This window comes from Salmo salar, chromosome 13 (assembly GCF_965601325.2).
Source record: "Salmo salar chromosome 13, fSalSal1, whole genome shotgun sequence".
In the NCBI taxonomy this organism is placed as follows: Eukaryota; Metazoa; Chordata; class Actinopteri; order Salmoniformes; family Salmonidae; genus Salmo; species Salmo salar.
In genome coordinates, this window is record NC_138303.1 from 31391207 (window position 1) to 31413416 (window position 22210).

Sequence of the window (22210 nt, forward strand, 5' to 3'; positions counted from 1 at the left end):
AAACATTTGATTGTGATGAGGCAACATAAACATGTGACAGAGCCGTTTTCAATGTAGGGCTATCAAGTAGCTTATATAGGCCTACCTACCTCCATGAATTGATGAAAGTCATTCTGATTATTATTTATTCTATGATGATTTGATTATTATTTTTTATTATATTGACATTTTGTTTTACCAATGGTTGTCTAAAGCTCAGACAGTCTATATAGGGATATTAGTACCAATATTCTGGACTAACGCGGTTGTAAAGTCTGGGTGAGCAAGGGGAGGGGTTGCAGGGAGGGATAGCTAGGAGCGTCAGCTCGGCAGTCGCAGCATCCATCCACCCCTCCCACTCTTACCCGTCGCATAGAACAGCCCATTTTAATGTTGCCATCATCATAGGACGAGTGCGGTAAGCGAGGAATCGTTTCAGCATGTAGACCAAAATTCTTGCTTACCAATTGGAGCTTATGCTGTATTATCAATTAGACGAACAAATTACAGCAACGAGAATAATTGGGACCAACGACCAGAATAACAGTAATAATATCAAATAGCTACCTGCGGTCCTCAACCGTTAACTTATGCAAACACGCTAATATCTGCCTTCCATCATATCATTTTATTCCGCATTAGAGGAATTCCACATAGACGTCTGCACAATTCGGTGCTATACATTGTTATCTCCTGACCAGAAACAACAGATGGAACACCACGTCGGTATAGTCTACATCCTTCAAACGTTTTTGTCTGTCGGATATGAAGTAAATTTAAAAGTAAAGAACATTGGATTTCCTCTTTTTCTAAACTCTCCTTTGACGTCCTTGGACATGGCCGGGTGAGTATTTTTATCTCAGTTCAATGGTGTTCTATCATTATGGTGGACTAAGGATAATATGGCATCAAAATGCCTCATGATATTGGAGTGACCTGTGAAAATGGCGAATATTTGCACCATTTATTAGACCTAGGCCTATTATTATAGCCTATACCTTTCTCGGTAGAACACTGGTATTGATAGCAGTCATCCAAAATATTATGGTACAGGTAAGCTATAAGAATGAGATAAAATGTATTAATGAATCCAATATAGTGAATTGGCTACGTTATCTTTATCAATACGAGATGCTATAAAACATTTATTTGTCAGTTATTACAGGCAATTATAATTGATTACCGGGTAGACTAGGTAGGCTACATTAATGTTGTGGGCAACAGGAATAGATTATTATTCATGGTAGGGCAGCACTGCCATCTAGAATATATAAAATCCCGATTTGGCGTATTCTGGGAATAGGGTATAGGCCTACCGGTCACTTCTATGACTTATATGAGTATGCCGTTATTTTATGTCTGAATGAGTCAAATCCGTGCACAGAGATAAATTATTCCGCAAATGAGCCAGTCAACACGGTTATAACCTTGTAGTAGGCCAGCTCACAGATTAAATGTAGCACATTCACTCGGGCAAAATTGTATAATTGACCCACCATAAAGAAACACACTATGTTCCAATCGTTTTTTTCCATGAGGTGCAATTCCTCTAAAATCTGTTGCCTCGAAAATATGTTCTCATTCATATTAGGCCCATCATATCCCCATTCACCTCTGGAAAAACAATTATAAAAATTATTAATATAAGGAAAGGTGTTATTTCCCTACTTTAGTGTTCATTTCTATCGTAAGGGATGGATAACGCTGACATGAGAGAGAATTTGTGCAGACCAAGGTTAACACTGATATCTGAAGGTTACAAGTAAAGGGCATGGTGGATTTTGACAATGTACTAAAACATGCTCCGTCTTGCAAGGGAAATTGATGATTTTTTAAGTTATGATATATAAACACATATGTTTCCATTCACTTTTTGATACTGTGGAAATATGAAAACATCTTAATAAAGCCTAATGCTTCGTGCCACGATGGAGGCAATTTTCGCCTCGCATCACTCGGAGGAGAGTATCCTCTGTATCCCAGATCGCTGAGCATCATGGCTGTGCGCGTCGCCTTGGTAAAAGCCCATTCTAGACATGGATTGGCTATTTCCATACAAGCGTCATGACGCTCGTTCAGGAGACTGTACTGTGATAACAAATATATTCTGGAAATGTGTTTAACCTTAAAAATGTTGTTGGGATTTTGATGATTCCTGGGCCCATATAGCAAGTATGGGTGGAATAGCATCAAGGGAATGCAATTCACTGTTTGAAGATGAGGAAGAGAGGGGTTATTATGCGAAGGTCATTATACAATACTCAGAATAGTGTAGGTCTGATTCATTACTTAAAGGCTTGTAAAATTCACGATGAGACAAAATAATCAGATAATTCCATGCACACCTTCAGATTATTTACAAATGCCTATAAAACATTGAATAGGGCCTAAAACGTATAAAATCATAAGGAAATGTACACATTTCTTTGTAATGATTACAATTTGATGCCACGATTCAAAGATGTAACTTAGAGTCATAGATAAATAACATTATGAAGATATTGTATATTTGCATGGGTTTTCATCCCAATGCCTTTCTCCTCCTACTTCTAGTATGAACATTCATTACGGTTAAGTATGTTCCCCTGATCAGAGAGCCAACCCGCTACTAAGCAGTTAGAGAGGCCATAACATCCTAAATCAATAAACTAAAAATCAATAGACTTTTTATAAATAAATTATGTCTGTTTTTTTGTTTCGTTTGATTTGTGTCCCAGTGAGGGAGGGGGTGGGATTGCAGCAACTCCTATTGGCTCATTAATAATTCTCTTTGGTGCAAATTATAGATCACATTTTTATGACAGAGTGAAATCCTGTCATGATGCTGAAATCCTTACAATCTGAGAGTTATTTTCAGACTTGGGTTTATAGTAGCAAATGTTGACAACTCAACATCTAGATAGGGTTTAATGATGTAAGAATATTCCCTACAAAACCCATCTTCTCCATCTTCTACAGCCTTTAGGTGAATCCTACACTCCACCTGCGAAAGCATCTTTCTCTTCACCTCCAAACGCTTGAGCTCTTCTTTCTGTTTCTCTCCTTACAAATATCTGTTTCTATGGATTGGTATCCCCCTTATCATTTTGTTTGATTCTCTTTTCTCTTCTGGGGTTGTGAGACAGACCAGATTAAGGTCTTTGGTGGAATAAACCTCCGTCAAATCACGCGACAAAAACATTTCCAAATGTTCTTCCACACATGCCCTGATATGGAGAATCATAGAAGGGGCAAAGGAGGGAGTGGCATGGGGGAACATTAATCTAAAAATCACATAGTCAAGCATTTCCTACCCTGGCATATCCTGGCCTATCCTGGCCTACCCTGGCCCTTTTCAAAGAAGTCCATCAGAGAATCATTGTTTTTTGAAGAATCAATATACTTCTATTACCACACATAATCATGGGGGACTTAGCCAATAGTTCGGTGGAGTTCAAACCCAAGAAGCGAGGTAGTGGAGGGGGAACAGAGGTCAACCATGCAGGGGACTTTGGGGCCACCCTGGAGGACCTGCGGGACCTTATGGAGCTGAGAGGTGCAGAGGCCATTCAGAAGATCCAGGAGAACTACACGGACACAGAGGGCCTCTGTCAGAGACTGAAGACCTCCCCAGCCGATGGTGAGAGTCTCACTCAGACACACCACTCTCAATGACATACTTCACTGGAAACATACAATGCACTTTATTAGTCTACCTTACTAATAAAATTCAAACTAATAGGTCAAATCAACTGGATTTTTTATGAACAACCAGTTGATGATATTTTATGCTATAGCGCCACTACCATCGTGTTTGCATAGATGGTTTCTACCAGATGTCCTCATTTGTACTGTCCTCATCCGCCTGGTTTTCTATCTGTATTTGTGCATTCCCAACTCAGTCTGCCCGAACAGGCTTTCATGTTATGTTGCTAAGCTACAAAAGCATCAGCAATCTGGTGGGTGTGAGGCAGAGAGACAGACACCTCCTCTCATTCATCATGGCCTCCTGCAGCAAACATAAAATAGGCCTGAGGAGAGATGCTCAAACCACTATTTGAGCGGTTAATGTTTTCAGCATATTGCTATATTTTCACCATTATAGTTTAAAATGAGGTAATTTGTCACTTTTTAGATGATGTTAAATTATACAAGCGCCTATGATTCAACAAACTTCTAATATCTGCACACTTTTATGATGATTACAAACTATTTTTATAATTCAGTAGAGATAAATGTAGGCTGTTTCAGTTAGAGAGATGAAGGGGAATTTGTTCATGAACCTTTCATTACCATGGCAACTGTGAGAATATTGTCTGAATGAGTAAAATGTGACTTTTCACAGAGAGTCAGATGAATTATTAATTTGCATATCTCATCGCCCTGAAATGTTCCTACTCACATGTCTTTTTATCACCAGACTGTTTCACACATCATTTCTGAACTCGGTTATAGTGCGACTACATTTTGACTACCCCCCAAATGGGATTGGGTGAAAGAGAGAGAGAGAGAGAGAGAGAGATGGCTGGGTTGACAGTAGCAGCAGGTGATGTTTGGCAGGGGAGCACATGAGGTGGGTGTGCCAGAGCACACACCCCACAGAGAAGCAGACACACACTGACTTAGCCATCTGTGCCATTCCCACCCCATCTATCTCATTCTACTAAAAGAGCACCCAGCACCCAGTGTCAACACTCAAACATTTATATGTCTGTTATATGATTCATGTGAGTGAGTCTATTGCAATGTATTTTTACAGAAGTAATTGAAAGATGGTTATGCTGTGTTTTGTCTGCTCTAATGTAGACATTTTGAAAGTATTTTATTTTAATTCTCTGTCATAATGCCTACACAAGGCTGTAAGAAACATGGCCTAAACTGTAACTATCTCAAGTTCTATGACCATGTCCTATATAATGTAGTGACTGTTTATGACAACAGTATTTCACATGGCCAGTTTCTAATATGAACCTATTATGAAGTGTTACAGACAAATTCTCTGAAGCATGATGAGCTGAAACGGATTCAGATTCATGGCAGAGACCTGCAATTTGACAAATGTTTGGTCTATGTAGGCATCCTGATAGAACATCCAAATAACGTTTCCCTCTACAGTAATCTTCAACAGTTTCTTAGCTACCCACTTACCTACTGAATTCACACAAGAATCTGATAGTGTTTTAAATTAAATCCAGTGAGGTGGATGAAGGGATGCCATGCATCATGTTCAGTAGCAGCATTCCCTGTCCTCTCTAGGCCTATCGGACAACCCGTCAGACCTAGAGAAGCGTGGCCAGGTGTTTGGCCAGAACTTTATCCCTCCTAAGAAGGCCAAGTCGTTCCTGGAGCTGGTCTGGGAGGCCCTACAGGATGTAACTCTCATCATCCTAGAGATAGCTGCCATCATCTCCCTCGCACTGTCCTTCTACCAACCGCCTGGAGAGGAGAGCGAAGGTAGGTGTGACTGACTGTCCAGGTATAAGACTTTGGCCTTCCGCATGCCTTAATAAAGCATTAATGAGCTAAAGCCTAGGCATTAGCTATGGGAGTTAACACAGGTTTTCAGTTCTCTCAGTTAAGGTAACTCATCAGGTGAGCAGAGTTCCCGCTTCCCTCACTTCTCTGCCCTCTCTCTCTCTCTCTCTCTCTCTCTCTCTCTCTCTCTCTCTCTCTCTCTCTCTCTCTCTCTCTCTTTGCCCTCTCTCTCTTTGCCCTCTCTCTCACCTCCTTTCTTTCTCTCTCTGCTCTATCTTTCTTCCTATTTCTCTCTCTCTGCAGCGTGTGGGAATGTGGCATCCGGTGCAGAGGACGAGGGCGAGGCGGAGGCTGGCTGGATTGAGGGCGCGGCCATCTTGCTGTCTGTCGTCTGCGTAGTGCTGGTGACGGCCTTTAACGACTGGAGCAAGGAGAAGCAGTTCCGGGGGCTGCAGAGCCGCATTGAGCAGGAGCAGCGATTTGCCGTGGTGCGGAATGGCACCGTCATCCAGATCCCTGTGGCTGAAATGGTGGTCGGGGATGTGGCCCAAATCAAATACGGTCAGTCCAGGATCAGGAGAGGTCCCCTGATGTAGTATACCTGGTTGGACAATCTATGTAGCTACCTGTGTATAATGCATTTGTAGTTCCTTTTTCTGTATCTTACCGAAAGTCTATTAAGAATCAAACATTCATAACAGCTCAACCATAAATGCATAAATAATACATTAAACATATCTGGTTTTGTGTAGATTTCTATTAAGCAGTCATAACGATGTTTGGATCCTTATAATTCCTTATAGATCCTTATAAGTCTCTGGTCCCTTGTCTCCTGCTGCTTCCGCTCCCACACAGGTGATCTCCTGCCTGCTGATGGGATACTGATACAGGGCAACGACCTGAAGATCGATGAGAGCTCGCTGACCGGAGAGTCTGACCATGTAAAAAAGTCTGTTGACAAGGACCCCATGTTGCTGTCTGGTGAGTTGTTTGCATATATTCAGTAGTCATGTTACAGTCGGCTGAAAGAGGCCATGCCAGGGTGTTTGCCTCTGTGCCTCTGTGCAGTGTGTGTGTGTGTGTGTGTGTGTGTGTGTGTGTGCGCCCCCCCCCAATGCAAAATCCCACTCATCTGACTGTAAGAAAGCTTATTGCCTACTGCCCAAAGAGAGGGCAAAGAGGGGTAGGCTATCAGCTGATCACAGAGATAGTAGATTATGTAAACCAGCTAGTTAGCTAGCTAGCTAGTTAGCTATGCTGTTGAAAAAATCGAACTAGTCTTTGACCCGTGATTGGAGTTTGTTGTGAAGCTGACACCTGCCTCTTAAGCCTACTAACAAATTGAAACCTTCCCTGTTCCTGACCGTGATATGACACATGCAACTCAAAACAGAGCCACTACTTACACTACCGTTGGGCGCGGGTAGCTTCTGCCTGCAGGATGAGTGCTGTCAGTGGGCAGAGGAGCGGGGGAGGGCGACTTTGTGTCTCTGTGTGCTGGCTGCAGTGCCGAGAGGGGAAATCTCATTGCCTCTCCCAGTGAGAGAGCGACTCCTCCCTGTTCCCTGGAGCCTGACAGGGCTAATCGGATTGTAGCCCCTGGTCAGCATCCTGAGCACCGGGTCATGAATCCATTAGACCCACAGGGGACCCTCACTCATCCTCTACCCAATAATGATACTCGGAACTGGACTCTGCTACTCACTCCATAGGTCCACTAGGCTAGGTCTATGCAGAGATCTAAAATAATCACGCTGTTGTGATGGTGATGTAGCCGCCTAATCCACATTGATGATGGAGCAGGCTAATCCACATTGGTGATGGAGCAGAATATCAAATATTGAAAGTATTCAGCTGCAGGTTCAAAAATCTCTGAAACTGGAAACACTTATCTCCCTCACTAGCTTTAAGCACCAGCTGTCAGAGCAGCTCACAGATCACTGCACCTGTACATTGCCCATCTATAATTTAGCCCAAACAACTACCTCTTCCCCTACTGTATTTATTTATTTATTTTGCTCCTTTGCACCCCATTATTTCTATTTCTACTTTGCACTTTCTTCCACTACAAATCTACCATTCCAGTGTTTTACTTGCTATATTGTATTTACTTTGCCACCATGGCCTTTTTTGCCTTTAACTCCCTTATCTCACCTCATTTGCTCACATTGTAAATAGACGTATTTTTCTACTGTATTATTGATTGTATGTTGTTTTACTCCATGTGTAACTCTGTGTTGTTGTATGTGTCGAACTGCTTTGCTTTATCTTGGCCAGGTCGCAATCGTAAATGAGAACTTGTTCTCAACTAGCCTACCTGGTTAAATAAAGATGAAATAAATAAATATGTATGATGTGATTTCATCAATCAATATACACAATTCCCTTTTCTTATCATTGATTGTTTTTTTCCCCAGTATCTGTTACACTTACCTCTTGAGGTGCTCATACATCACTTGATGTTTAGGCCACCACACATTGGATGAATGCAAACTCTGTAAATGCTGTGGAATTTTTTATTTATTTATTTTATTTATTTCACCTTTATTTAACCAGGAACGCCAGTTGAGAACAAGTTCTCATTTACAATTGCAACCTGGCCAAGATAAAGCAAAGCAGTGCGACAAAAACAACAACACAGAGTTACACATGGGATAAACAAACGTACAGTCAATAACACAATAGAAAAATCTGTATACAGTGTGTGCAAATGAAGTAAGGAGGTAAGGCAATAAATAGGCCAATAGTGGCGAAGTAATTACAGTTTAGCAATTTAGACTGGAGTGATTTCTGCAATTCGTTCCAGTCATTGGCAGCAGAGAACTGGAAGAAAAGGCGAACAAATTAGGTCTTGGCTTTGGGGATGACCAGTGAAATATACCTACTGGAGCGTGTGCTACGGGTGGGTGTTGCTATGGTGACCAGTGAGCTGAGATAAGGCGGAGCTATACCTAGCAAAGACTTATAGATGACCTGGAACCAGTGGGTTTGGCGATGGATATGTAGCGAGGACCAGCCAACGAGAGCATACAGGTCACAGTGGTGGGTAGTATATGGGGCTTTGGTGACAAAACGAATGGCACTGTGATAGACGGCATCCAATTTGCTGAGTAGAGTGTTGGAGGATAATTTGTAAATGACATTGCCAAAGTCAAGGATTGGTAGGATAGTCAGTTTTATGAGGGTAAGTTTGGCAGCATGAGTGAAGGAGGCTTTGTTTGCGAAATAGGAAGCCGATTCTAGATTTAACTTTGGATTGGACATGCTTAATGTGAGTCTGGAAGGACAGTCTAGCCAGACACCTAGGTATTTATAGTTGTCCACATATTCTAAGTCAGAACCATCCAGAGTAGTGATGCAAGTTGGGCAGGCGGGTGCAGACAGCGATTGGTTGAAGAGCATGCATTTAGTTTTACTAGCATTTAAGAGCAGTTGGAGGCCACGGAAGGAGTGTTGTATGGCATTGAAGCTCGTTTGGAGGTTTGTTAACACATTGTCCAAAAAAGGGCCAGGTGTATACAGAATGGTGTCATCTGCGTCGAGGTGGATCAAAGAATCATCTGCAGCAAGAGCAACATCATTGATATATACAGAGAAAAAAGTTGGCCCGAGAATTGAACCCTGTGGCACCCCCATAGAGACTGCCAGAGGTCTGGACAACATGCCCTCCGATTTGACACACTGATCTCTATCTGAGAAGTAGTTAGTGAACCAGGCGAGGCAGTCATTAGAGAAACCAAGGCTATTGAGTCTGCTGATAAGAATGTATCAGTTCCAGTTGAAATACATTCACTTTACTTGTTATGACCATTTACATGCTGTGGTTTAGTGCACAAGTTCATAACAGTCCCAAGCCATTACATATGTAAGCAATCATCAACATCAAACATATTTAGCAGTATGCTGAGCTATTCCACTCCCTGGTATTAGGCAGTGTGAACAGTGTTATTGAACAACCCCTGGTCTCTTGTGATAAAGTATTTTAATTAATGGGAACATAATGGAGCTCTGCTGTACAAAAGTAATTAGATCACCGGTCAGTAGGAGAAACAGAGGAAAGTGACCTTACTCAGTGATTAAAAACACAAACTACAGTAGCTCCAGAGTCGAGCTTGTCACTCCAGGAATGAGAATAGGCTTTTAGCTCTCAGCGAAGATGACGTCACTATGTAATGTGAACTTAGCAGTCCACTATGTTTACATCATAGAAATAAACACAGATTTTTCCACAATAACCTTCTTTGAACAGCATATTGATTGCAAACAATATTAATGGAAATTCTCCCTTCTGTTTGAGGTGCGACATGATTAATACTGTGCATTCGGAAGTATTCAGACCCCTTCACTTTTTACACATTTTGTTACGTTACAGCCTTATTCTATAATGTATGAAATTATTTTCCCCCTCATCAATCTAAGCACAATACCCCATAATGACAAAGCAAATTTATTCAAAATAAAAACAGAAATACCTTATTTAAATAAATATTCAGACCATTTGCTATGAGTCTCAAAATTGAGCTCAGTTGCATCCTGTTTCGATTGATTATCCTTGAGATGTTTCTACATCTTCATTGGAGTCCACCGGTGTTAAATTCAATTGATTGGACATGAGGTCCCACAGTTGATAGTGCATGTCAGAGCAAAAACCAAGCCATGAGGTCGAAGGAATTGTCTGTAGAGCTCCGAGACAGGATTGTTGTCACGACTGTTTAAAGGATCGGACCAAGGCGCAGCGTGTTTGTAGTTCCACATCTTTATTAATCCGTGAAACGTAATGCAATACACCAAATACTTGAAATAACAAAACAACAAACCGTGACGCAGAGAGAAAACACACTACTCAAAATAACAACCCACAAAACCAAATGGCAAAACCCCCTACATAAATATGATCTCCAATTAGACACAACGAGAACCAGCTGCCTCTAATTGGAGATCATCCCAACAACCCCAACAGAGAAATAGAAACCTAGAAAAACAACATAGAAACAGAAAACACGAAAACCACCCAAAAACACCCCCTGTCACGCCCTGACCACTCTACTATAGAAAATTACATCTTACAAGGGTCAAGACGTGACAGTACCCCCCCCCCCCCAAAGGTGCAGACTCTGACTGCAACCAAAACCCCACCCCCCAAAAAAACACAAAACACAAAGGGAGGGTGACAAATGTCTATGGCGGCTCTAGCGCTAAACCCAGAACCTTACTATTCCTCCGATCCTCCAGCAACGGAGGTGGCTCCGGTTCAGGGTGTAACCCCCGTTCCGCCCGCAGATCCCTCCGCTTCTGTAACACCGGCCCGTGGATCGTTATCGGAGGAATCGGACTGTAGATCATTACCGGAAGCTCTGTGCTGCAGACCGCTGCTGGAAGCTCCGGACTGAGGAGCGTAGCTGGAGGCTCCGGACTGGGGAGCGTCGCTGGAGGCCCTGGGCTGGGGAGCGTCGCTGGAGGCTCCGGGCTGGGGAGCGTCGCTGGAGGCTCCGGGCTGGGGAGCGTCGCTGGAGGCTCCGGGCTGGGGAGCGTCGCTGGAGGCTCCGGGCTGAGGAGCGTCGCTGGAGGCTCCGGGCTGAGGTCCGTCTCAGTAGGTTCCGGACTGTAGGCCGTCTCAGTAGGTTCCGGACTGTAGGCCGTCTCAGTAGGTTCCGGACTGTAGGTCGTCTCAGTAGGTTCTGGACTGTAGGCCGTCTCAGTAGGTTCCGGACTGAAAAACGTCGCCGGAAGCTCTGGACTGGGAACTGTCGCCGGAAGCTCTGGACGGGGAACTGTCGCCGGAAGCTCTGGACGGGGAACTGTCGCCGGAAGCTCTGGACGGGGAACTGTCGCCGGAAGCTCTGGACGGGGACCTGTCGCCGGAAGCTCTGGACGGGGAACTGTCGCCGGAAGCTCTGGACGGGGAACTGTCGCCGGAAGCTCTGGACTGGGATTGTGCACTGGAATCCTGATGGGTGGTACTGGCATGGGTGGCGCCAGACTGATAACCCCCACCTCAGGACGAGTGCAGGGAGCAGGAACAGGACACTCCGGACTGGGCATGCGCACTGGAGGTCTGATGCGTGGAACTGGCCTAGGTGGCGCCAGACTGGTAACACGCACCTCAGGGCGAGTGCGGGAAGGAGGCACAGGACGTACTGGGCTATGGAGGCGAACTGGAGACCAGGCATGCTGAGCAGGCCTACTCCTTCCTGGCTGAATGACCATCTTCCCCCCGACACCGGTGAGGAGCTTGCACCGAGCGCACCGGGCTGTGAGTGCGTATGGGCGATATAGTGCGCATCACACCATAACCCATTGCTCGTTCATCCACTCGCTCCTCAGCACGCCCGCTCCGCAGCGCTCTTAACGCCATTACCTCTCTCTGGAATCTTGCGTCGAACTCCGCGCTTGACTCCCTGACTGGCTCCGGTTCACTCCACAGCTCTCCTCAGTAAGCATGGGAAGTTTGCTCAGGACTCCCCTCTGACATTGCCAAACTCCTCGTATGCCCCCCCCCAAAAAAAATGTGGGGGCTGCCTCTCACCCTTGCCTCTTGGTGGATATAGCGCCTCGTAGTATCGTCGCTCCCTTTTTGCTGCTTCAATTTCCTCCCTCAGGCGACGATACTCCCCAGCCTGCCTCCAGGGTCCTTTCCCATCCAAAATCTCCTCCCAAGTCCATTCCTCCAGATGCTCCCTACCACACTGCTTGGTCCTTTTGTGGTGGGTTGTTCTGTCACGGCTGTTTAAAGCATCGGACCAAGGCGCAGCGTGTTTGTAGTTCCACATCTTTATTAATCTGTGAAACGTAATGCAATACACCAAATACTTGAAATAACAAAACAACAAACCGTGACGCAGAGAGAAAACACACTACTCAAAATAACAACCCACAAAACCAAATGGCAAAACCCCCTACATAAATATGATTTCAAATTAGAGACAACGAGAACCGGCTGCCTCTAATTGGAGATCATCCCAACAACCCCAACATAGAAATAGAAACCTAGAAAAACAACATAGAAACAGAAAACAAGAAAACCACCCAAAAACACCCCCTGTCACGCCGTGACCACTCTATTATAGAAAATGACATCTTACAAGGGTCAGGACGTGAGAATTGTATAAAGGCACAGATCTGGGGAAGGGTACAAACAATTTCTGCAGCATTGAAGGTCCCCAAGAACACAGTGGCCTCGATCATTCTTAAATGGAAGAAGTTTGGAACCATCAAGACTCTTCTTAGAGCTGGCCGCCCGGCCAAACTAAGCAACGGAAGACGGAAGCCACTCTTCAGTAAAAGGCACATGACAGCCCACTTGGAGTTTGCCAAAAGGCACCTAAATACTCTCAGACCATGAGAAACAAGATTCTCTGTTCTGATGTAACCAAGATTGAACTCTTTGGCCTGAATGCCAAGCGTCACATCTGGAGGAAACCAGGCACCATCCCTACGGTGAAGCATGGTGGTAGAAGCATCAAGCTGTGTGTAGGGGGGGGGGGGGTTCAGTGGCAGGGACCGCAAGAGTAGTCAGGATCAAGGGAAAGATGAACGGAGCAAAGTACAGAGAGATCCTTGATGAAAACCTGCTTCAGAGCACTCAGGACCTCAGACTGGGGTGAAGGTTCACCATCCAACAGGACAATGGCCCAAAGCACATAACCAAGACAGCGCAGGAGTGACTTCGGACAAGTCTCTAAATGTCCTTGAGTGGCCCAGCCAGACCCTGGACTTGAACCCGATCAAACATCTCTGGAGAGACCTGAAAATAGCTGTGCAGCGATGCTCCCCATCCAACCTGACAGAGCTTGAGAGGATCTGCCGAGAAGAATGGGAGAAACTCCCCAAATACAGGTGTGCCAAGCTTTTAGCGTCATACCCAAGATGACTCGAGGCTGTAATCGCTGGCAAAGGTCCTTCAACAAAGTACTGAGTAAAGGTTCTGAATACTTATATAAATGTGATATCTCCGGGGGGGGGGGGGGGGGGGTTGGCAAAAATTGGCACAAATTTCTAAAAACCTGTTTTTGCTTTCTCATTATGGGGTGTGTAGATTGCTGAGGGAAAAACAAACAAATAATTTAATCAATTTTATAATAAGGCTGTAACGTAAAAAAAATGTGGAAAAAGTGAAGGGTTATTCCCATGTCTATTTAGGAATTTCATCTTTGTATCCCTTTAGGAACTCATGTGATGGAAGGCTCAGGAAAGATGCTAGTTACTGCTGTGGGGATCAACTCTCAAACTGGAATCATCTTCACTCTACTGGGGGCTGGAGAGGGGGAGGGGGAGGATGAGAAGAAAGACAAGAAAGGTAAGATAATAAGACAGGCTGAAGGTGTAATGTCATTAAGATGTTCGGTATCATTTTTGTGAGTATGAAGCAAATATAGTACATTTGAAACGCAATACATATACCAGGGATGCTTAAAATGGATATGAAGAGTTTCATTCCAAAACGCTATATATCCATTTTCAGAAATGTTAGTAAATTAGCTGAGTAGAGAGAATGATTTATTTCAGCTTTTATTTCTTTCATCACATTCCCAGTGGGTCAGAAGTTTACATACACTCAATTCGTATTTGGTAGCATTGCCTTTAAATTGTTTAACTTGGGTCAAACATTTCGGGTAGCGTTCCACAAGCTCCCCACAATAAGTTGGGTAAATTTTGGCCCATTCCTCCTGACAGAGCTGGTGTAACTGAGTCAGGTTTGTAGGCCTCCTTGCTAGCACACGCTTTTTCAGTTCTGCCCACACATTTTCTATAGAATTGATGTCAGGGCTTTGTGATGGCCACTCCAATACCTTGACTTTGTTGTCCTTAAGCCATTTTGCCACAACTTTGGAAGAATGCTTGGGGTCATTGTCCATTTGGAAGACCCATTTGCGACCAGGCTTTAACTTCCTGACTGATGTCTTGAGATGTTGCTTCAATATATCCGCATCATTTTCCTTCCTGCAGCAAAGCACCCCCACAACATGATGCTGCCACCCCCGTGCTTCACGGTTGGGATGGTGTTCTTCAGCCTCCCCCTTTTTCCCTTTTTCCTCCAAACATAACGATGGTTATTATGGCCAAACAGTTATATTTTTGTTTCATCAGACCAGAGGACATTTCTCCAAAAAGTACAATCTTTGTCCCCATGTGCAGTTGCAAACCGTAGTCTGGCTTTTTTATGGCGGTTTTGGATCAGTGGCTTCTTCCTTGCTGAGCGGCCTTTCAGGTAATGTCGATATAGGATTCGTTTTACTGTGGATATAGATACTTTTGTACCTGTTTCCTCCAGCATCTTCATAAGATCCTTTGCTGTTGTTCTGGGATTGATTTGCACTTTTTGCACAAAAGTACGTTCATCTCTAGGAGACAGAACGCGTCTCCTTCCTGGGCGGTATGACGACTGCGTGGTCCCATGGTGTTTATACTTGCGTACTATTGTTTGTACAGATGAACGTGGTACCTTCAGGCGTTTGGAAATTGCTCCCAAGGATGAACCAGACTTGTGGAGGTCCACAATTGTTTGTAGAAAGTAGATGTCCTAACCGACTTGCCAAGACTATAGTTTGTTAACAAGAAATTTGTGGAGTGGTTGAAAAACAAGTTTTAATGACTCCAACCTAAGTGTATGTAAACTTCCAACTTCAACTGTATATCGTTTTGCAACAAAACGTATTTTAATATGAGACCAGTGATATTTTACATATCCATAAGCATTCACTTCTGATGAAAAAACACAAATGTGAAAAATTTGTGCATATAACGTTTTGGAAATGAAATTTTCATATATACTTGGATGTATTTACATATGATTGACTCACAATGTCTGTTTCTTATACTATATATACACAGACAGATGTATATAAGTATCATGCATTGGCAGTTTCAATAGGTGTGTTGAAGAGATGAGCTGTGTCATTCAAGGCCTGATGTTACTTCTGCTTATGAGAAAGAGAGAGCAGAGCATCTCTGAACTGTACAGTGTGCATTTACAGTACATGGGCAGAGACTTTTCTCCCTGTCTCCCTCTCCTTGATATGAAGAGTGGTAGCTAGCTGCTTAATAATTATATCTAAAAGCATAGGAGTCTCCAAAGCAATCAATACTTGAATGGAAAGAGGGAGAGCAAGATGGAGATGGGGTTACACAGAGGGGGAAGCCTCTGGTTAGGACGAAGCTTCACAATAAAGACCACAGAAAGACATGATGCAATGGTTTACTTATTTGCTGCTCCTGAGGTCTCATACATTCATTTTTTTTCATTCCTTGTTTGTTGTTTCTGTTGCTCATCCTTTTTACTGTTTTGATTGTTTTTGTTTCTTAATTTGATAAAATCTCTTATTGTCCCTGTCCCTATCTCAAATCCCAAACCACTATCTCATCAGAGGGCAATAATACCCCTGCAGTCGAAGCAAAACAGATCAGCATCACGAATGGTAGGTGTTTCCCCTACTAGACTAGTTAGATTGCTGAAGGGGTTTGCTAGAGATATTCCATGGGACTCCCATGGGAAATTGTGGACCCCTAATGTAATTGAAAAAAAATAACAAACTGTAAAATATTTTGAAAAGTAAGTTTAACATGTTGATATAAGTCATGGCGATTTCTTCACACGTTTCTGTCACTTTCATTTTGTCTATTCATTTTCCCATTCGATTTTTACTCCTTTAGGGGGGTTAAAATGGGAGCAATGTTTGCCTCCCATGCAGCAATATGTCTGTCACATTCAGCTGTATCAGTCTAGATATTTCTCTCTCTCTCGCCTAATCACAGGCAAGCAAGATGGGACACTGGAAAACAATCAGAACAAAGGTAAGAAACAGGGGGATTCCAAGGCAGAGGAATCATCCATCATTTCAAGTAGGCTACTTTATGTCAATCCTTTGCGGAACTATGCAAACAACAGATGGCATGAGGTAATAATTTATACAAAATATTTTAAAACATTTTACTTCTCAAATAAGATGGAAGCAGTAACTTGATTTATGTTACATGTTACAGTTGCATACTGTAGCTGTAGAACCCACCTGGGGGAAGCATGGCAGCCATTTTACACCGAAACGCCCACTACACCTCTTGGCTTTTCTCTAACCATCCTAACCACTCCCTAACTTTGTGACAACCCCCAACCTTAGCCAAGAAACAGGATGAGGCTGTTGCCATGGAGATGCAGCCCCTGAAGAGCGCTGAAGGTGGGGAGGTGGAAGCGGAGAAGAAAAAGGGCAACGTGCCTAAAAAAGAGAAGTCTGTGCTCCAGGGCAAACTCACTAAACTGGCCGTGCAGATCGGGAAGGCAGGTGAGGGCTGACTCTAAACGTTCAGCGTTCATAATACTTTTTTTTGCTGGCCTGCTTATTCACTCTGACTTGACCTATGTATGCACAAGGTTGGCTAGCAGTGCATACTCTGCTACCGACAAACTCTTCACATTGTTCTTTGATCTAAGTAGCCATGTCTGTGTGTCTGTCTGTCCTCTTCCTCAGGTCTGGTCATGTCAGCCATCACAGTGATCATCCTGGTGATGTACTTTGTGATTGAGACCTTTGTTGTGCAGGGCCGGGAGTGGCTCACTGAGTGTACCCCCGTCTATGTGCAGTACTTTGTCAAGTTCTTCATCATCGGCGTCACAGTGCTGGTGGTGGCTGTGCCTGAGGGGCTGCCACTGGCTGTTACTATATCACTGGCCTACTCTGTCAAGGTAAGGGTAATAAACTGTGTGTGTGTGTGTGTGTGTGTGTGTGTGCGTGTGTGCGTGTGCGTGTGTGCGTGCGCTGCTGTAGACATTATGTGACAATCATGTTAAATCGTGTTTTTGCTCGAATATCCCCCATATGGCAAAATCAAGGCACGATTACACTATACTATATATTGTACATGCAGCTGAATTGTATTGTAGTTTCTCAGGTGGAGGCCTAACAGTAAGATCCCTCTCCGTCTGTTTCCTCCTCCTTCCCTGTAGAAAATGATGAAGGACAATAACTTGGTGCGCCACCTGGATGCCTGTGAGACCATGGGCAATGCCACGGCCATCTGCTCCGACAAGACAGGCACCCTCACTACCAACCGAATGACCGTGGTGCAGGCCTACGCGGGCGACCAGCACTTCCACAAGGTCCCACACCCTGACCAGATGAATCCTAAAGTGCTGGACACGCTCGTCAACGCCATAGCTGTCAACAGCGCCTACACCTCCAAGATTATGGTGAGAGGGTGGATTATGAAAGATAGATAGATACCTGCACATTGTTGAATGCTCCCACATTTTTATTGTGGATAATGTCTGTAATGCGGAATGGTAAAGGGACACAACTTTATCTTTTCTGGTTATTTTCTGGTTAACTGGCAAAGACATTTACATCTTTATTGGCCATTTGGATGGAAATGTATTTTGTTCATGTTAACACAATATATATAAACCATTCATAGAATTCAGAATTTACATTCAAATTTACATACAAATGCGCATTTTGCTCAGTCTCCTATTCTGTCTTTTTCCTTCACACCTATTGAGCAGAAACATGGTATCTTCATCTTTTATCCCTTAGCCCCCGGATAAGGAGGGAGGCCTACCCAAGCAGGTGGGCAACAAGACAGAGTGTGCCCTGCTTGGCTTCATCCTGGACCTGAAAAGGGACTATGCCCCTGTGAGGGAACAGATCCCTGAGGAGAAGCTCTACAAGGTCTACACCTTCAACTCTGTGCGCAAGTCCATGAGCACGGTGGTGCAGTTGCCTGATGGATCCTTCCGCCTCTACAGCAAGGGGGCCTCTGAGATCCTGCTCAAGAAGTGAGTCTGACTCTCAGGCTGGAGACGGCCTGCCTTGTCAGCCTGCCTTGTCATGAAAAGTAGTTTCCCTGTGAATCACACATACAAATAAAGGGCTCTATTCAATCAGTGTTGCTGAAGCTTGATAGAATTGTAAAGGTAAATTCCGATTGAGCCAACATATACAGCATTTACTGTGAATGAAGTCTCCTCTAACGCGGGAACATTGCCTTTAAATGTTAAATCACGCTTTAATGCGGAACCTCCGCAATACGGATTGAATAAAGCCCAAAGTTGGATTTGATAGAGGCTACAGCTTTGATAGAGAAAGGGGTGGTAGGGGCCTCAAGATAAAGTGGGCCTTGATTGAGAATTGATGATCAAAACAAAATGACAAACATTAATATTGTGCCCTAACATACAGAGCATCTGTGTCCTGACTCTCTGTCTGTCAGATGCTCCTCTATCATGGCTGGTGGTGGCGACCCACGGGGTTTCCGCCCACGGGACAGGGACGAGATGGTGAAGAAGGTGATCGAGCCCATGGCCTGCGACGGCCTGCGCACCATCTGCGTGGCCTACAAGGACCTGCCGGCCAGCCCTGAGCCCGACTGGGAGGACGAGGCTGGCATCGTCAGTGACCTCATCTGTATCACAGTGGTGGGCATCGAGGACCCTGTCCGCCCAGAGGTAACCAAGACCTTACGCAGAGGGATTCTCTATTGGGGTGCATTTGTTTTCACAGATGTAGGTAGATTTGGAGTGGAGTTTTTCCACAGGGATGACAATTGCCTGTTTCTTGCTCTTCATTTCAAGTGGATAATTCTGTTGAAAAATGTCTAAATAAGAACTTGTAAAAACCTAGGATTAGAGTGGGGAAAAGCAGGCCCTTATGGAAGGGCAGGCACAGTAGGATGACACAACAGGTTTTGTTATGCTGTAGGTATATAGTTATAGGTATTCTAATCTCTCATGGACAGACGCACATAACATAAATGGCACCGTAGCATCTGTCAACAGACTGTGGGATGCGACAACTAACGAGGAACTTTGTTCCAGTGCCTTGATTTTTTGTCACTGATCATTTTGACAAATCACAATGTTGCAAGATTTTAATTCTGGGTTTCCAAATGATAGGTTTTGTTATAGTTGTAGGTTTAGTAAATATTCAATAATTGCTCTGTAGTATCATGTACATCAGCTAGTAAGAGGGTGTGCCAAGGCTTTAGCAAAACTTTGGTGTCTTTTCTAACCAGGTCCCAGATGCTATCAAGAAATGCCAGCGGGCCGGTATCACCGTGCGTATGGTGACAGGTGACAACATCAACACAGCGCGCGCCATCGCTGCCAAGTGTGGCATCATCCAGCCTGGGGATGACTTCCTGTGTATAGACGGGAAGGAATTCAACCGACGAATCAGAAATGAGAAAGGAGAGGTAGAATTCATCATTCATGTATTGTTTGATACTCTTTTACTGACAAAAAATGCAAGTGCCCTGACTCAATTCATTAGCTTCTATAACTCAGTGTTACAAGACTCAACAGTTTCTGTGGATACCCCTATAATACAGGCTTTATTTCTTACAGGTTGAGCAGGAGCGCATTGACAAGGTTTGGCCCAAACTAAGAGTTCTGGCTAGGTCCTCACCTACAGACAAACATACACTGGTCAAAGGTGGGTCAGAGATACTCCACTCAAAGCTACAGTACTATTTTTGTAAACAGATGGTAAACCATGCAGCTGTATAATTTCCAATGATAACTTTCTCTTCCTGCAGGCATCATAGACAGCACCGTACTGGAGCAGCGGCAGGTAGTGGCAGTGACAGGGGACGGAACAAATGACGGACCTGCCCTAAAGAAGGCCGATGTTGGCTTTGCCATGGTGAGTCATCTAAATGATGATTATGATGATGATGATGATGATGATGATGATGATGACACACATCTTTAGTAATTTTAGTACATTTGGGGAGATATTAAATCCCATACTTAACGCTAAATTTCACAAATTATAGTTACATAGGCATGGTATGTACTTTAGTATTGTTACATTAGTACTTACAGTACATTACTACTATGTAACTATCATGCACAGGGATTACTGACATGTATTGTTTTTTTTAATGTGAGACCTGTAAATACTTTTCAAAGCAGTGTACATTTAAAGTGGCTCTTTTTTGTGGCTCTGTGTAGGGCATCGCTGGTACTGACGTAGCCAAGGAAGCCTCTGACATCATCCTGACTGATGACAACTTCTCTAGCATTGTGAAGGCGGTCATGTGGGGCCGCAACGTCTATGACAGCATCTCCAAGTTCCTCCAGTTCCAGCTCACTGTCAACGTGGTGGCTGTCATTGTGGCCTTCACCGGCGCCTGTATCACACAGGTACTCACTCCATCTCCCACTCTCGCACTCCACACCACACCACAATTCACTGTTGTGTAATTTCCAAATGGACCACTTACTGTAAGTAACTCACTAGGATATGGTCAAAGATGTACACTACTTTTCAAAAGTTTGGGGTCACTTATACATTTCCTTGTTTTTGAAAGAAAAGCAAATTTTTTGTTCATTAAAATAACATAAAATTGATCAGAAATACAGTGTAGACATTGTTAATGTTGTAAATGACTATTGTAGCTGGAAATGGCTGATCTTTTATGGAATATCTACATAGGCGTACAGAGGCCCATTATCAGCAACCATCACTCCTGTGTTCCAATGGCACGCTGTGTTAGCTAATCCAAGTTTATCATTTTAAAAGGCTAATTGATCATTAGAAAACCCTTTTGCAATTATGTTAGCACAGCTGAAAACTGTTGTTCTGATTAAATAAGCCATACAACTGGCCTTCTTTAGACTAGTTGAGTATCTGGGAGCATCAGCATTTGTGGGTTCGATTACAGGCTCAAAATGGACAGAAACAAAGACCTTTCTTCTGAAACTCGTCAGTCTATTCTTGTTCTGAGAAATGAAGGCTATTCCATGCGAGAAATACAACGCTGTGTACTACTTCTTTCAAAGAACAGCGCAAACTGGCTCTAACTAGAATAGAAAGAGGAGTGGGAGGCCCCGGTGCACAACTGAGCAAGAGGACAAGTACATTAGAGTATCTAATTTGAGAAACAGATGCCTCACAAGTCCTCAACTGGCAGCTTCAATAAATAGCACCCGCAAAACACCAGTCTCAACGTCAACAGTGAAGAGGCGACTCCAGGATGCTGGCCTTCTAGGCAGAGTTGCAAAGAAAAAGACATATCTCATAAATAAATCAAAATAAAAGATTAAGATGGGCAAAAGAACACAGACGGACATTCCAAACATGCTTTAAAGCAAAATGATCTCTCCCTACCTCTCTTTGTCTCTCTTTACCTGAACAGAGGAACTCTGCCTAGAAGGCCAGCATCCTCTTCACTGTTGACGTTGAGACTGGTGTTTTGGGGTGACCACAAACTTTTGAACGGTAGTGTAGGTAACGGTCTACAAACATTCCAAACAAGCTTTAAAGCAAAATGATCTCTCCCTACTTCTCTTTCTCTCTCTTTGCCTCTCTGCCTCTCTCCTTGTTATCTCTCTCTCTCTGCCTCGTTCTCTCCCTCTTCCTCCCTCTCTCCTTACCTCTCCTTCTCCATACCCCCTCCCTCTCTCTCCCCCCTCCAGGACTCTCCCCTGAAGGCTGTCCAGATGTTATGGGTGAACCTGATCATGGACACCTTTGCCTCCCTGGCCCTAGCCACCGAGCCGCCCACTGAGTCCCTGCTCCTGAGGAAGCCTTACGGCCGCAACAACCCCCTCATCTCCAGGACCATGATGAAGAACATCCTGGGTCATGCCATCTACCAGCTCACCATCATCTTCACCCTGCTGTTCGCAGGTACGCACAAGGGAGGAGGAGGTGGGAGGCTGGAGACTAGGGGGGAGGGTAGGGGCCTGCAGGTGGGGGTGGGGGACGGAGACTGGAGATGGGAGCAGGGACAGAGACTGGAGATGGGAGGAGGGACGGAGACTGGAGATGGGAGGAGGGACGGA

General features: G+C 44.1%; 1 protein-coding gene across 6 annotated transcripts in view; it reads left to right on the forward strand.

Annotated features, from left to right (window-relative positions):
* Nucleotides 1-327: 327 nt before the first annotated feature.
* The window catches only part of LOC106566841 (plasma membrane calcium-transporting ATPase 3), a 34667-nt gene continuing 12784 nt past the window's right edge, over nucleotides 328-22210 (forward strand). For 2 of the 6 annotated variants that reach the window (XM_014135304.3, XM_014135300.3), the window contains exons 1-17: nucleotides 329-823; nucleotides 2938-3598; nucleotides 5215-5412; nucleotides 5737-5994; nucleotides 6289-6414; nucleotides 13598-13729; nucleotides 16186-16224; nucleotides 16548-16709; nucleotides 16896-17110; nucleotides 17372-17614; nucleotides 17958-18199; nucleotides 18634-18868; nucleotides 19435-19614; nucleotides 19766-19853; nucleotides 19957-20063; nucleotides 20375-20566; nucleotides 21842-22055. In XM_014135304.3, the coding sequence (XP_013990779.1) occupies nucleotides 3382-3598; nucleotides 5215-5412; nucleotides 5737-5994; nucleotides 6289-6414; nucleotides 13598-13729; nucleotides 16186-16224; nucleotides 16548-16709; nucleotides 16896-17110; nucleotides 17372-17614; nucleotides 17958-18199; nucleotides 18634-18868; nucleotides 19435-19614; nucleotides 19766-19853; nucleotides 19957-20063; nucleotides 20375-20566; nucleotides 21842-22055 (2848 nt within the window). In that variant the 5' untranslated portion in view covers nucleotides 329-823; nucleotides 2938-3381. Of the gene's footprint in view, nucleotides 824-2937; nucleotides 3599-5214; nucleotides 5413-5736; nucleotides 5995-6288; nucleotides 6415-13597; nucleotides 13730-15797; nucleotides 15849-16185; nucleotides 16225-16547; nucleotides 16710-16895; nucleotides 17111-17371; nucleotides 17615-17957; nucleotides 18200-18633; nucleotides 18869-19434; nucleotides 19615-19765; nucleotides 19854-19956; nucleotides 20064-20374; nucleotides 20567-21841; nucleotides 22056-22210 lie in introns of all 6 variants that reach the window. The other 4 variants (XM_014135301.3, XM_014135298.3, XM_014135299.3 and 1 more) reach the window with 4 other exon arrangements.